The sequence below is a fragment of the Neomonachus schauinslandi genome, chromosome 1 (genome assembly GCF_002201575.2).
Source record: "Neomonachus schauinslandi chromosome 1, ASM220157v2, whole genome shotgun sequence".
NCBI classification, from domain to species: Eukaryota; Metazoa; Chordata; class Mammalia; order Carnivora; family Phocidae; genus Neomonachus; species Neomonachus schauinslandi.
In genome coordinates, this window is record NC_058403.1 from 209,348,791 (window position 1) to 209,364,820 (window position 16,030).

A 16,030-nucleotide genomic window follows, 5' to 3' on the forward strand; every position below is an offset into this window, starting at 1 on the left:
TTAATTGATTCATATTCATTCATTATTAATTTTTATATGGATTGCATGTCGAAATGATATTTTGGGTATATTGGGTATATGAAAACATTTTTAAATGTCATCTATTCACCTTTTTACTTTTTTTTATATATATATATATTTTATTTATTTGACAGAGAGAGACACAGCGAGAGAGGGAACACAAGCAGGGGAGTGGGAGAGGGAGAAGCAGGCTTCCCGCCGAGCAGGGAGCCCGATGTGGGGCTCGATCCCAGGACCCTGGGATCATGACCTGAGCCGAAGGCAGACGCTTGACGACTGAGCCACCCAGGCGCCCCCACCTTTTTACTTTTTTTAAAGTTTATTTATTTAAGTCATCGCTACCCCCCAAGGTGGGGCTTGAACTCACGACCCCAAGATGAAGAGTTGCGTGCTCTTCTGACTGAGCCAGCCAGGTGCCTCTCACCTTTTTACTTTTTAACTGTGCTTATTAGAAAATTTAAAATTACATGCTGGGACGCCTGGGGGGCCCAGTGGGTTAAGCGTCTGCCTTCAGCTCAGGTCATGATCCCAGGGTCCTGGAATCGGGTCCCGCATCGGGCTCCCTGCTCAGCGGGGAGCCTGCTTCCCCCTCTGCCTGCCATTCCCCCTGCTTGTGCTGTCTCTCTGACAAATAAATAAATAAAATCTTTTTTAAAAAAAGAAAAATTTTAAATTACACATGTAATGGGTAGAGGGATCGACCGCCATTTGGCACGAGGGATCTTTTGGGTGTGATGCAAATGTTCCCAATTGGATAGTGGTCATGGTTGCACAGCTCTATACATTTCCAAAGAATCACTTCTGAAGTTGGGCACGTTTCATGGCATGCAAATTGTACATGAGGGCGGTTGTTTTAAAGTCATGATGTACGTAGCCCGGATTCTACATGGATGTGGAATGTAACAGACAGCGAGGCTCTAGATCGCTGAATCTCAAACTCAAATGTACACATGGTTCTGGAGGAGGCACCGGGGGCATCTTGTTACAGTGCAGATCCTGATGTTGTAGGTCTGGGGCGGAGCCTGAAAGTCTGCATTTGTACCCAGCTCAGAGGATGCTCCTGTTGCTGGTCCAGGAGCCGTAATTTCCGCCTCTTACTGACCACTGTCTTATGCCTTTCACGCGTTGCTGTATTCTATTTGCCTTTTTTTCTTCCAGTTCCATGCCTGCCTCCCCACTTGGCTCTCCACTCAGTGAGAGCAGCCGTGTTCTCTGACCTCTCCAGTGTCCTTCCCCACAGGTTCCAATAAATGGTGCTTGGCACATGGCAGAGCTTGAGTAAAGTTTGGAGGTTAAAAAGGCAAAAAATGGAACCTGGTATGCAGCTGTGGTCAGGGAGATGGATCCATATGTGTTAACGCAGAGAAATGCAGGGTGCGATGTGTTTTCACGGTGTACCACGGGACACCGTCTACACCCTGCATGGACTGGGCTTGCATGGGGGAGGATTGGATGGGCCATAAGGAACCGCCCCTAATGCTGTCCTTACTTCTTCCTGTGGACCTCGGGCTCCTGTTTAGTCAGACCCGGTCACTAGAAACACTGTCCCTGAGGACAGCCACCCCCCACAAGGCATGATGGGAACTCCCAGGAAGATGGAGAGCTTCCCGGCCTCCCCCCATCCCTAAGTGGATTTGTGTCCGGAGGCCACTCACTGCTCACTGGTCTGCATCAGCTCTATGAGGTCAGAGAAGAGAACATCCCGGTTCCTCTCACAGAAACCGTTAACATCGTAGGAGACCTGGAGAGAGACAGTGTTGGGGGAATGAGGGGCTGAGACCTGGGGGGCTGCTTACAGCCCAGGTGGTCAGGGGTCCTGTGGGGACCTGCCCTGGGGGACAAGATGGAGCGGTACCTATAGTTCACAATAAGGGGCAGGAGGCTGCAGCATGGGCTTGGGGTCCCTGGAGGTCTGATGTTCAAGTGCAGATTGGAGGGCTGGGGCTGCAGCCTGGGCCAGAGGCAGGGGGAGGCAGCAGTTCTAGCCCAGAGTTGGGGATGAGGTGCTGCAGCCTGGACAGAGGGTCCCTGGGGGTCTGCTGTTTAATTTGAAGTCAGGAGGTCAGATTGAGTATCTGTGTTGTGGTCAATTGAGGGGCTGGGATTGGTGTCAGGAGGGTTCGAGCACTGGCTGGGGATCCATGGGGGGCTTCAGTCTGGCTTGTAGGCTGGGTCTGCCATCCAAGGTGGGGGGCTCTCCATAGTCCTGCTTGCTGCTATTCCCTGGCTGAAGGAACATAGGAGCTCTAGCCCACTTTGGGGACTAGGGTGCTGCAGGATGGCCAGGAGACCCTTGGGGCTGTCTGCTGCCCACTTGAGGTCAATGGGAGCGTCTATAGTCCTGTCAGTTGGGGAGGAGGACTGTGGCCAGGGTAAGAGGCTGGCGGATTTCTATAGTCTTGGGTAGGGGTCTGTAGGGGGTTCCAGCCCATTTTGGAGGGCGGTGGCTTACAGCTTGGGCCTGGGGTCTTTGAGTTTGGGTCAGAAGGCTGTGTCCTGGGTCAGGGGGTTAGTGGGGTTTGCAGCTCAGATCGGGGTGTGGGAGTCTGCTGCCTAATGTGGGGTCAATGGGAGGGAGTTTCTGTCCTGTTAGGTGGAGCTGTCCTATTAGTAAAGAGAGCTTGACCTTGGTCGGGGGCGAGTGGGGGTTTCCGCAGCCCTAGCTGAAGGAACAGGGTGCGGGGCCAGGCCAGTTCCTGGGGGGTCAGTGGGAGGGGTGGAGAAAGGGGTCGTGGAGTTCGGCAGCTCTGGCTGGGAGGTCCCTGAGGGCTGCTGGGGAGGCGGCAGCCAGGTGGGACAGGCAGGGGGCGGGGCACAACGCACACCTTGCCAGCGTAGTGGTGGATGACGAAGCCCGAGCTCCAGCTGTTGAAGTGCTCGTGGGTGCCCACCGCTGCCTGCAGCTTCTGCAGCAGGGTCTGGTCAGCGCCGCCGCCCGTGGCGTGCATGGTGGCGCACACGTCGTCCAGGACGCTCATGATGCCCGGGGGGTTCTGTGGGTGGGGGTGGCGGGCAGCGGCTCAGCTTGGCCTGGCCCTGCCCCCAGCCCATTCCCAGAATGGGGAGGGAGTGGAGGAGGCGGGGGGTGGGGGGCAAAGGGGGTGGTGATGGTGTGCGGGACTGCTGTGGAAGCTAGTTGGGGTGAGGAGCCCCATAAAGGATCCATGCTCCTTTCCCTTCCCCAGACTGGGATGGCCTGGTGGGGGACCTGTCAGGGTTGACCCCTCTGTCCCTGAGCAGGCTTCCCTGGGGAAGGTTCATCGAGTGAGTGGATGAGGCGGCTGGTGGGATATTTCGGTGTGCTCTGTCTGCCCTCAGAGGGGAGCAGGGGTAGAGAAGGGGCCCTAACCCACCCCCTCCTCTCCCGGGCCCAGCTCCAGACCCAGCAAGATGCACAGAGCTGGCCCAGTCCTCACCAGCTTGTTTTCAATGAGGTCGCAGACGACTTTGTTGTTGAAATACTGGATGGGGGTCCAGCGGATGCCCTCCTGTACGTATTCCTCCTGGGGAGCAGCAAAGGGGGCAGGGATGGGGGTGGGTGTCTGGGCAAGGATGTGCATGTTCCTAGAATGCGTGCTTCACAGGGGTGGGTGAAGGAGGTGTGGTGGGTGTCTCCCTATATCTCCCCATCTCATCACTCAGGACCATCTCCAGTAACAAAGCCTGTTGCCCTGTGTGGGGCAGGCTGGGACTGCCACCCCAGACCGCCCTTGACCACCGACAGACAGGAGCTGGTGGATAAATATCCTGGCTCCATTGCTTTTGGGCTGGGTCAACTTGGGTCTGTGCTACAAAGTGTCCCTCCAGGGCTCAGCAAAAATTGGCCCCAATTGCCTGCAGTGTAACCTGCTCATCAATACACCCTATTCTGGCTTTTTTTTTTTTTTTAAGATTTATTTATTTGTTTGTGGGGGGGCAGGGGCAGAGGGAGAGGGAGAGAGAGAATCCCAAGCAGACTCCCCACATGGAGCCCGACCTAGGGCTCGATCCTAGGACCCTGAGATCCTGACTTGACTGAAATCAAGAGTTGGACGCTTAACCGACTGAGCCACCCAGGCGTTTCCCCCCCAACAACTATTTTTTTTTTTTTAAATATGTCTCCCATTTCCTCACTCCTCTCCTGATATTTGCTCTGAATCCTTGTCTCAGGCTCTGCTTCTGTGGGATGGGCTGGATGAAAACAGCAGGAATTTTTGTGCCTCTCTTGCATGGCAGTCTCCCCAGCACTGCAAACTGCTTGGCACACAGCAGGTGCTCAATAAATAATCATTGGAGGAATGACCAAAGAGGCTATGCCCCAGCCCTTGTCAAAGTCTTAGAGGCAGAGAACTGCTTCCACAGGAAATGTCATGACGGGGCCTGGACAGGTCAGCAGAGAGAGGTGGGAATGGGAGGCTGGAGGGGGGTGGTTCCCCTGGTTGCTCAGCAACCTTCATGGTCCTGCCCCCACCCTCCATGTCCCCTGGCTCCTGGCTGCCCCTGCCCACCTGCTCAGCTTTCAGGGTGAGTTCGATAAAGATCTGCTGTAGCTTCTCGTTGACAAAGTTGATGCAGAACTGCTCAAAGCCATTTTTCTGCCAAGGGAGGCCAAGGGTGCTGCCATCAGTGGGCTGATGCTGGAGCCTGCTGGGGCCACTGGGCTACCGCAGGAGGCTCAGGGAGGCACAGGGTGCGGGCTGGGGAGCAGAGGCCATACCTGGAAGATCTCAAAGCCATAGATGTCAAGCACACCAATACTGTACTCCTCCTGGGGCTTCTGCATAGCCTGGTTGATGGCCTGCAATGTGGGTGGGGAGAGTAGGGGAGTGCCAGCTTGTCACCCTCTGCGTGGGCTCGGAACCACGTTCGTGGGCTGTGTCCTCTCTTGTCAGCTCCTCTCCTGCCTTCTCCAGCTCTCTGTCCCCCGCCCCCAGACACCGCACAAGAAACCCAGGTGTTAGAAATCCGGGTTCCTACCTTGGGAGCTCACTTTGCCTCTTAACCATTCTGCACTTCTATTTTCCCATCTTTAAAATGGGGGTAATAACGGCAGCCACTCTGGAGGGCTTTATAAAGGCATTAAATTGACGCATGTAAAAACACTTGGAACGGTAGCTGGCGGAGGCTAAGCGTTCTGTAATGTTGGCTCCTAGAGCATTGTCATCATGTTTGGCCTTGACACGTCCAGTGCATCCCTCTGTCCTCCTGACAGCCCCCTTGTGGCTCTCAAATGCACCCATCTGTCTCTGTCCCCACAGCCCCAACCCCAGTCCAGGCCTGGATGGTTCCAGCAGCCCCCTCCCTCCCGGGCTCTGTGCCACAGCCAGATGGAGCCTCCTCCTAAATCTTCCACCTGATCCCCTCCCGCCCCTGCTTGATGCCTCCCATTGCCGGGAATTGGTCAGGTGGCTGTCAAGCCTGCCTTCCACACTTGGCTGGTCCAAGCCCAGGGCGCTGTGGGGCAGGGCCTCTCCCACTCCCTGGCCCCGGCCCCTCTCACCTCCACGAGAAAGTCAAAGAGACGGGCGTAGAGCCCCTTGGCCAGGGCATCGCGGGTGTAGGCCGCCTGCTCCACGTTGAGGGTCACGTTGATGGACTCGCTGCGTCCGCCCCAGCGGCTGTCCATCTTGCGGCTGGTGAGCTTCTCCTGTAGCCGCCTGCTGTCGATGCCCAGCAGGTAGGCAGGAAAGGCCAGAACTGCCAGGGTTGGGGGGAAAGAGAGCAGCCAGTTAGGCTCTGGGGCCTCCTGTGGTACTTCCGTCGCCCTCCTTTGTGCCCAGTGACACAGATATTGTCCTCGTGGTTCTTGCCCTCCTGGGACCCTTCCTAGGAGGAAGCAGTTGGGACACACACATCCACCCCGCCCTCCCCAGCACCCACACTCACGGTCCACACTCTCCACCCGGGCGTAGTTCCCATCTTCACAGAAGCTGATGTTTCCCAAGTGCAGGATTCCCGCCACCAGCTGCAGGACCAGCTGCTGGATGTTGGGCGGGATCCCGATGACCTGCATGGCATTCTGCAGGCACACAGGGGCAGGAACTGTACCACGATTGCCCTCCCGGGTTAGGCTTCTGGGGCCACAGCATGGACGCAGGGAGGCAGGACACCTGGATCCCTGTCTTGCTTATTTCACCCACTCGCTGTGTGGCCTGAGGCAAGTCCCTGCCCCTCTCTGGGCCTCGGCTTTCTAGAGTGGTGGTCACTGCTCACCAAAGTCTCACTGAAGTCGCTCCGGTCATCGGTGCCATCCACCTTGTAGGTGTCCGATTGGAGGTAGTAATAGTAGTCGGGGGTCATGAGCCCCAGGTTCTGCCGCTGCTCCTGGGAGGCTCCTTCCAGCAGCTGGAGAGCGAGCAACGCTCATGCATCTGGCATTGGACTGGCACAGCCCTTCTGATGCCCCGGTCCTCACTGCCCTGGGCTCTGGGACACTAACCCTCCCATGTCTCCCCTTGGGCTCTCCCTCTGCCCCAGCCTCACCCTCACGGCCCCTTTCCTTGCACCTGATAGTAGATGTGGAAGTTCCTCTCGTTTTCGTTCTGCATGACCACACGGGATTTCTCTAGCAGGAAGTTGGAGATCTTGCCCCCGTCCGGCTCCCCGCCTCGGCTGAACTGGATCTCAAAGTATTTGCCCTGAAGCCGAGAGAGCCAGATGAGGCGCCCAGGGTTCCCCGAGGGTGCAGGCAGGGGAGGGATTGAGGATGGGTCTTAGGAGCCCGGCCTCTTTCCCACGTGATCTCAACTCTCCTCTCCCCACCTCCCACTTACGGACTGGTTGCTCTCTGCATCAGCTCCTTCCCTCCAGTCTCTGTTTAAGCTGCTCCTTCTCTAGTAACTTCCCCTCATCAGGGCATCCAGCCCTGTGCCTGGCACATAGAAGTACCCCATTTTATTGACCACTTTCCTGGTCCTTCGACCCCAACACAGAGGCCTCCGTGTCTCTTCGGGCTGCTGCTGGTTTCAGGGATCCTGGCTGTCCCTCACAGGTTGTCCCTGAGCCCAGAGCAAGGGCCCCACAAGCCCCTTCTTTGGTCTCTGACAATATCTGGGTTCTACTCTGGCCAGAAGTTGGAGGGCAGAGAAGCCCCCTTACTTTTTCCTTTCTGCCACTGTCATGCAATGACGATACCCATTACATCATCCCACTACACAGACACCTGTAATACAAGACATATACCTATTCTCTTGTACAATAAAATAATATAAAACATAACTATGTGTTGGAGGTTCATCCATGTTGTTGTTTGTATCAATAGTTTGAAAATATATACTGTTTGATTCCATTTGTATAAAGTTCTAGAACAGCTGAAAAATGGTGGGAAAAAAAAAAAAGACCCAGAGGAGTGGTTGCTTCTGGGATGAGGTGGGAATAAAGGTTGACTGAAAAGGGAGGGAACTTTCTGGAGTGACAGTGATGTTCTGTGTGTTGATAAGGCTTTGGTTGCACAGATGTATGCATTTTTCTAAACTCGGTGAATGGTCCACTTTAGATTTATGTGTTTTGCTATATGCAAATTTTACTTTAAAAGAAATGAAAGAGCACTGCAAATTTATATTGGACTATAATTAATGATCTACATGCTGACGTGTTGGCAGGGCAGAAAGTATGGTGTCTGCTGTCTTACTTTTTAGTGCATCAAAAAAAAAAAAAAAAAAAGATGAATGGGAGCGCCTGGCTGGCTCAGTCAGTGGAGTGTGTGACTCTTAAACTCAGGGTTGTGAGTTCAAGCCCCACATTGGGTGTGGAGCTTACTTAAAAAAAAAAAAAATGAACAGATGGAGATATGATAAAGTGAGTATAGCAAAATGTTAATGATAGAATCTCGGAGATGGGCATCAGGTGTTCACTATACCATTCTCCCAATTTTTCTGTTTTATTTTATTTTTTTAAAGATTTTTTTTTATTTATTTATTTGAGACAGAGGGAATGAGAGACTGAGAGCATGAGAGGGAGGAGGGTCAGAGGGAGAAGCAGACTCCCCACCGAGCAGGGAGCTCGATGCGGGACTCGATCCCGGGACTCCAGGATCATGACCTGAGCCGAAGGCAGTCGCTTAACCAACTGAGCCACCCAGGCGCCCTATTTTATTTTTTTAAAGTAGGCTCCACGTCCAGTATGGAGCCCCATGCGGGGCCCGAACTCGTGACCTTGAAACCAAGAGTTGGATGCTCAACTGACTGGGCCACCCAGGTGCCCCATTAAAAATTTTAATAATAAAATGTTGAGGAAAATACTTAAAATATAATTACATGATGAATATGTTAGACATAAAAACATAATAATATTTAGGGGAATAAAAATCTTATTAGTGTATGGAATTTATTAAATCATTTCATGTGTAGGTATTGGACTGGAATTATTGAGGTCTGTGAGATGGGTATTAACATCATCCCCATTTTATGGATGAGAAAACAGGAGCCTCAGGAGGTTTAAGCTACTGAAACATTATTTTTGTTTTTGTTTTTGTTTTCCAAGCCACAAATCTAAATAGTGACAGAATCAGACCATAAATCCAGATCTGTTGGCCTATTCTGTCTTCCATTAGGCTCAGCACTAATACCTGACACAAAGAAGGAGCCCAAGAACAATTTATTGAAAGAAAGAATGAATGAGAGAATTGGGAACTGAACTGTGAATAGGAACGGATGTAGCATGGTCACAGCCAGGGAAATATTTAAGAATGTTACAAGTCAAGGCTTCTACAGTTCAGCTGATGGGGGAGTCTTTTCAGGACTATAAGCAGGAAGTGAGTCTCTCATCCAGGAGCAGGGAGTTCCTATGTTATTGAGAACACAGGGGTGTGTGTGTGTGTGTCTGTGTGTGTGTGTGTGTCTGTGTGTGTATGGAGGGAGCAGTTGCTCCAAAACGGGGCTGCAGACTCACAAAGCGGCTGGAATTGTTGTTGCGCACGGTCTTGGCATTGCCGAAGGCCTCCAGCAGTGGGTTTGATTGCAGGATGATATCCTTCACGTGCTGGGGCAGAGGCAGGTGGAGGTGGGAAGAGGTCAGGACGAGGTAGGTTGTCGTGGGGGTTAATTACTGTGCTTCTGGGGAGACCCAGCCCGTCCTTCTGTTCTCCCCTCACCTGGACCTTCTCACCCCCGCCAGACACCTTGGAGATGTAGCCCATGATGTATTTGGCTGCCACGGTCTTCCCGGCTCCACTCTCTCCACTGGGGGTGGGTGAGGGAAAGAATGATCAACAGCCATTGGGGAGGGAAGGTTGGGGGGAATAAGCGCCCTTTCTAGTGCCTGATCATTCATTCATTCGTTCATTCATTCATTCCCTACTGCGTGCCAGGCACTATACCAGATTCTTGGGAAACAATAGTGAACAAGACAGACAAAAATCCCTGCTGTCTCAGAGCTGACATTTCGAATGGACAGATGGACAATAACAGAATGAATGAATAAATATATCATGGGTCAGGGGGTGACAAGGAAAGTAAAGCAGGGCCAGGGGCAGAGAGGGACAGTAAGGTTCTGTTTGGATCAGGAGTTCTGAGCAAAGTTCCCTAGGGTGCTGAGGCTGTTGTGGGGCCTGGGCAGGAGGGTGTGGAGACCCCCCCCCACTCTGTACCTGATGATGACACACTGGTTCTCATAGTCAATGAGCATGTTGCGATACATGTTGTCCGTGAGGGCATAGATGTGTGGGGGATTCTCGTACTGAGCCTGATGGGGAAGGTCAGGTCTTAGCCCAGGGCTAGAGGCTGGGGGTCCCGGGGCTATGCCTCCCACCTGGCCCCGGTCTTACCGCGCCCTGGTAGAGGTCGATCTCGCGGTCAGTGAAGTAAGGCATCTGCTTGAAGGGGTTTACGGAGATGAGCACCGAGCCAATATAGGTCTGGGGTGCCGTTAAGGGCTGTGCGGTGTTCTGGCTGGCTTTGTTCCTCATGGGCCCCTGTCCCCTAAATTCTAATCCCGTGGGGCCTCCAGAGCTCCACTGCTCAGAGCGAGAGATGGAGATACTCAGATGTGCTCTGGGTCTCTTCAGGAAAACACAGAGTTGGGTCCAGAAAGGAGAGATGGAATGTACTGTGGCTGAGCTACCCAGGGCAGAGGGAGCAGTGAGGACCCCCGCCGCCCCCAAGCAGAGCCCTGCTGCCACTCCCATCTGTCCCCTCCTCCCACCCGATGCTCTCACTGCCCATCCCTCCTCCTGCTCATTTGCTCAGGCATCTGTCCGTCCCTTCCGTGCTGCAGCCTCTCTGCCGCCCTTCCCTGCGTTCATCCACATGCCATCCCTCCCTCCACTGGTCAGTCACCCTCCTGTCCCTGTCTCCATCATCTGCCCACCCCCGCCCACGGCCCAGGGTACAAAGATGTAGTCGTCCATGAAGCGCTTGCGGAGGTTGCCCACGATGGCGTCCTCGGTGATCTGGGGCAGCAACACCATGTCATCCACGCCGCTCTGCTTCACGTTGTGGCTCTGCCAGTGGAAGCGCTCCTTGCTGCCCTGGGGTGGGGGTGGCCAGATGGGAGTGAGCCCCTGCCAGGGGTGGGGGTGGGGTGGGGGGGAGGCGCGGCGGGGGTGGTCCTGATGTCTCAGCGCCCCCACCTGGCTCACCTCCATCACCTCCTTCTGATTCCGCCTCACCTCAGCCACCGGCCAGCCTCCTTCCCCAATTCAGGGACACCCGGAGAGGTGGGCGAGGTGGAGTCCGGGCTCCCTGTCCCAGAGGAGGGGGCTCTGTCCTCCCATCCCTCCACCTAGTGTCCCACTGTCACGGATGCCAGGCCCCGGGGGCGGGGGCAGAGTGTGCTTGGGGCTCCGGCGGCTGTGGGAGGGGAGAAGGGGGCGGGGGAGGCTTGTTTGGGGGGGTTGACTCACCCTCCTTCTCACTTCTCTGTGGCATTTGACCTGCTGCCCACCCTTCCACCTCTAGATGGCCTCCTTCCTCCTCCTCTCCTCCTCCCTCATGGTCACGCATCCTAGCCTGTCCCGCCTGTGACCTCTGTCCTCTGTGCCCTGCTGGCTGGCCGTGACCCTGCTCCTCGGCCCCCACAGCTTTCCCTTCTCATTTCCTCCCTCAGTTTTTTTTTTTTTTTTTAAATCAGGTGAGACTTTCCTTAGGCCCCTGGGAGGAGACTCAGACACAGGCTCCCCCCCAACAGACCCCTCCTCCAGGAAGCCTGCCTGGAATGTTTTCTCTTTTCAGCCCAACTGAGCTCATCCAGCGCCTCGGACACTTAAACATACTGGCTGTCTCAGGTGCGCTCTGTTCACTATACCCCTGCCATGGAGGAGTCTGGCAAACAGGTGAGTGATGGCGGCCCGGAGCTTCCCTGGCAGGCGTGCTCATGCCTACATGAGATGTCCCCCCTCCAGAAAGCCCCTCATTCTCAGACCAGGAGCTCTTGGAGGGCAGGGACTGGGACTGAGTCCTTTCTCAGCTCTAGAAGGGATGACCTGACGGATGAACAGGGAACAGTGGCAAAGAAAGAAACCCAGCTTCAGAGGAACACCCCAAGAGCAAAGGATGCTGGGAATCAGAGGCAAGTCCTCAAAGCTGACCAGTGTTTGCCACACAGATTCCGGGGAAGAGAGATGGTGCATGGGGCGAAGAGGATGCAGGTGGGCGTGGAGGACAGAGGTGGAGGAGGGGCCAGTCTCTCTTGGGGACCCTGGGGAATTCCTGAGCAGGGGAGGTACAAGGTCACATTCTGGACATGCTGATAGCCAGAGCAGGGTTCATTGAGGAATGCCCACAGACATTAAATGAGGCCAGTTTTTGGTGGGGGGTAGATCTGGGTTCCAATCCAGGTGGGGTGATCCAACACCACTCTGAGCCTCAGTGGCCTCATCTGTACAATGGGAGAAGCAGCCTCACTTTCCAGGGCTAACGGGAGGGAGTAAACTGCTCTGGGGTACAAAATCCAAAATGGGGTGAGGGGCTGGCACTCCTCTCCAGCCCAAGGAATGGTGAGGACGGCCCCTGGCGAGGGGCACTGGACGGAATTAACATTCACCAAGCGCCTATGACATGCTTGATGCAGGGGGGCCGGCGGTGAAGCCAATATTATGAGCAGTCCTCAAGGCAGCTCAGGGGAATCTGGGGGCAGAAACTGAGGCTCGAGAAGTGTTTGACACTTGACTACGGACCCGGCTCAGTTGTCTCCGAGGGTGTGGGACTGGAGTCTGGATCCATCTGACAGCAAAGGCCAGGCTCTTGTGTCTACACCCACAAGTGGCTGGGGCCCACGGGGTGTTTGGGCTGGGCCTCGAAAGTCAAGAAGGGCTTTGGTCAAGAGCTGGGAGGAAAGGCGTGCCAGGCAGTGTGCGGGTGCAGAAGCAGGAGCCGAGAGCAGAGGAGGGAGCCTATGTGGGGGCTTAGGGCTCGAACCCCTTCAAACTGCTTCCAGCCTGAGCCGTCAGACTGAGTTTTTCATGTGGCAAACCTGGTCTCCTCGCTCCGGGGCTGAGAACCCATCTGTGGCTTCCCATCACGCTCCCAGCCATCCCACAAAAGATTCTGGGGCACTTACTCTGTGCTGGTAACTTCGGCCCCCAGGGAAACACTCTTTTAGGCCCTGACCTGGGCGCCTCCGAGCTTTGCTGATGCTCTGGCCTCTGCTCAGAACACCCTGTCTGGCCTTCACACTTGGCTCAGGTGACATTTCCTGTAAGAAGCCCTCCCCGACCCCAGGCCAGGTGGAGGTTCCCTCTGGACCCCCACAGCCTCCGGGGCCCCTCCCCGCAGCCCTGGCCACATGCTGGACACCCTGTACGTTGGCTGCATCTTGTGGCATGCAAGCTCCCAAGGGCGGGGGCTCGGGCAATGCCCGGCTGCACGTGGCGTCAGGGCTTATTTGAATGAGCGAGTCGAAGAGTGCAATAGCCCGTGAATGAATGGAAGGGAGGTCAACCAGGGCCAGGTCCCGAAGGGCCTTGAATGCGGAGCAAAGGAACTCAGCCTTGATTGTCCGCAGCATGGAGAATTCTCGGCAGGGCTCCTGGGGACGCTGTAAGAATTGTGAGAGCATTTTCATTGTCCCGGGAATGGGGACTGGCTGGCATTTGGGCTGCAGGTGCCAAATTGGCCCACAAATTATTGTCTTGACCCCAGCCCCCACTCCACCCTACCAGCTGCTCATGTAAGTGACAAAACTGTTTATAATCATTGGAATCTAGGATCAAATGCTATTTTATGTGTACACAGAAAAGCTAGGTATGTTTTGCATGGCTGACACCCACTCCATCTTCCAGACTACCTGTATCAAGGGAGATTTGAGTGTTACTCAGATTGCACTAAGACCTGTTCGGCATTTTGGAAGCTCAAGCTGCTCATCGTGTTAGCGTGGCTGACGCGTCACTTGGCATCAGCTCATTTAGATGCTCCTGTGTCCCCACGTGAGCACCTGGGGACTCCAGTGGGCATTCGTGGGCCACTGGCCTGAGCATCTTCATCTTTATGTGCATATTTTCTTCCAAGTGACTTTCTCCTCTCAATTACAGGAGATCACATTGTTTTTGAAAGGATGGGAGTCGGTGTGTTTCACTGTCTGTGAATTTCAATGCAGGGTTTCAAGGGGGCCTGCCAAGGGGCCTGTTATAAGAAGGGGGTGCTGGGTGTGATGCACCAAGAACCCCGGGGTGCAGTGGGAAGGGCGGTGGGGAGGACAAAGCTGTGGGAGCAGCATTGTGCAGGGGTTGGAGAGGATGCCTATGACAGAGGCTGAGCAGGGCGTCAGCTGGGAGGTTGGAGGCATCCAGGACCGGTGAGACCTGGAGAGGACAAGGGCCAGCTGGGAGAAGCAGGGAGCCATCGACCAGACCCCCGAGCTACTGAAGAGTGTCCAGCTCACCGGAGGCTCAGAGGGGCCCCCGTGGAGAGCACTGGCCACCTCATTCAGAAGCCAGATTGGGAGGTCAGGAGGTGTAGACAGGGAGTGAGGATGGCTTTCAGACAGTCTGGCTGAGAAGGGGAAGAGGGAAAGATGCTGTGGGAAGAGGAGGGGTCAGGGAGCAGGTTTCCTGTTTTCAAGATGGGGAGACCAGAGCATGTTGGTGAGAAGAGAGGATGAAATCTGGGAGCAAAGTGGTATCCTTTGTGGGCTGCTGTCATCCAGGGGCTGCAGGCGGGGATCTGCTCTTTCTCTGAGCCAAGGTCGGTGGGGAAGTGGGTGGGTGGGGCGCTGATGGGGGGGACAGGAAGTGGATCCTCTCTCTGAAGACCTCTGAGGGGTGGGGCTTCGGGTGGTAACTATGGTAACCAACAGCCATCATAAGGATAGTTAACAGCCCACTGGCACTTACTGTGTGCCACACCGCGGTCTAGGCTTCTTCCGCGAATGACCTCATTTATCATGCTGACATCAGTACTGTGACCAGGTCCACTTTGTGGAAGAGAAAACTACAGCACAGAGAGGTTCATTGTCCTCTCCAAGGTCACACAGCAGGAAGGGAGGATGGCCGCCCTTAGCCCCGTCTGCAGGTCAGAGGTGGCTGGGGTTGGTGCTTCAGATCAGATGAAGATGGGGCGGAGACAAGATTGGTCCTCTCCAGAGTTTCCTCTGGCGGGTCAGTCTGGTCTCTACCCTCCTGGGGCCCTCAAGCTGGGCCGAGGTTCAAGGCCACTTCCTTTCTCTGATGCTGGCTGTGTCTGGCTGGTTCTCTTGACACCAAGGACTTGGTTCCTCTTCCTGTCCCTTCCTTCTTCCCCCAGCCAGCTGAGTGGCCCTCTGCCTCTTGCAGCCCCTGCCATTCTGTCTCTCTGTGGCCTGCCCCTGGGGAACCTGGAGCATCCAGATCCACTCCCAGACCCCTGTGAGGACAAAAACCATGGGTTGTTGGTGGTAGAGGGAGAGAGGGTGTTGCTCAAGTGAGTGCAGTGTGTGGAAAGACAGTCAAGAATTTTGGCATGGGACCAGTTGGGTGTGAGGCCTGGCTTCATATTGACTGACTATGTGACCCCGGGGAGGCTGCTTCACTTCTCCAAGCCTCGGTTTTCCCATCTGTAGAATGGATTCCATAATAAACCTCCTCCACTGGTTCTCTCACTGAGAGGAGTCAGTGAGCCCATGCAGAGAGGAGGTGCACTGGATGCCTCAGGAAATGGCAGCTGGTGACCCCAAGAGCATTTAGTGGAGGTGATCAGTGTTTGACAGAGGACATAGGAGCTGGTGGATAGATGCTTGTTGAGGGAGTGAAGGAATGAATGAGGTACCATTGGGATGAGACTGCCGCCTCCTGCCCTGTGTCATGAGTACCCATCTCCCTGTGGCTCCCAAGTCTCCTAGATCAAGTTGAAACTGAATTTCTGAGTCCCTTCCTTGGGGGTGGGGGTGCAACGAAGATGTTGTGGTCACAGTTGACCACAAGCCAAGTATGACTCAACCTGATGGGGCTCTTGTGAAAGAGTCAGGGCTGGGGTGGGAGGTGGGAGGTAACTTCTAACTTTGGCTCTTCGGAGAGACTCCCCCCCAGTCTAAGACAGAGGCCATGTGGAGTGGGGCTTCTGGTTTCTTTGGAGTGGAGATTCCAGGTCAAAATGAGGCTGGAGGGTTGGGCAGCTTGGGGCATGTCAGCACCCCCAAGTCCCCACGGCCCCTCATCTTGTAGGGAGGAGCAGGACGTTGCAGGTCAAGGTGGCTGTTAAAAGCATGACCTTAGGAGTCACTGAGTTGACATCCTCTGCCACTTTTGGGTTGTCCAGCAGCTCACCTAACCTCCCTGGAAGGGAAGGTTATTTCCTCATCTGGAAACAGTGATGGCTATTTCCTTATCGGGAAAATGGGAACACTGGGGGCTGTAGGCCTCATGGGGGCGGCTAGCCATGCAGATTCAATGAGGTCAGGCTTGGGAAGTGGAAACACTAGCTGTCCTCACCATGCCCAGCGGCAGCAGCCTGAAGCTGGCCGGTCCCACAGGCTCAGGGTGCAAGGCCAGGAGGAGAGGCTGGACGTGGGAGCTTTTGCAATTTGCCCTAACTGCTCTGGCCTCCCAGCTCCTGGGTGCTGATGAGAAGAGCCCCAGATGGAGAGACTAACGAAACAGCCACTTCCTTCCTCGTTGGGGTCC

At 54.9% G+C, this 16,030-nt stretch overlaps 1 protein-coding gene across 1 annotated transcript in view; it reads right to left on the bottom strand.

The window, feature by feature from the left end:
* The window catches only part of MYO1F (myosin IF), a 32,535-nt gene that overhangs the window by 13,897 nt on the left and 2,608 nt on the right, over window positions 1-16,030 (bottom strand). Inside the window, exons 2-15 of the mRNA XM_021704975.1 lie at window positions 10,328-10,465; window positions 9,764-9,853; window positions 9,587-9,681; window positions 9,092-9,179; window positions 8,890-8,979; window positions 6,507-6,638; window positions 6,214-6,345; window positions 5,887-6,019; window positions 5,501-5,697; window positions 4,718-4,798; window positions 4,509-4,595; window positions 3,438-3,524; window positions 2,847-3,014; window positions 1,677-1,762 (exon numbers count right to left, since the gene is read on the bottom strand). Coding sequence (XP_021560650.1) covers window positions 1,677-1,762; window positions 2,847-3,014; window positions 3,438-3,524; window positions 4,509-4,595; window positions 4,718-4,798; window positions 5,501-5,697; window positions 5,887-6,019; window positions 6,214-6,345; window positions 6,507-6,638; window positions 8,890-8,979; window positions 9,092-9,179; window positions 9,587-9,681; window positions 9,764-9,853; window positions 10,328-10,465 — 1,604 coding nt within the window. The remainder of the gene's footprint in view (window positions 1-1,676; window positions 1,763-2,846; window positions 3,015-3,437; window positions 3,525-4,508; window positions 4,596-4,717; window positions 4,799-5,500; window positions 5,698-5,886; window positions 6,020-6,213; window positions 6,346-6,506; window positions 6,639-8,889; window positions 8,980-9,091; window positions 9,180-9,586; window positions 9,682-9,763; window positions 9,854-10,327; window positions 10,466-16,030) is intronic.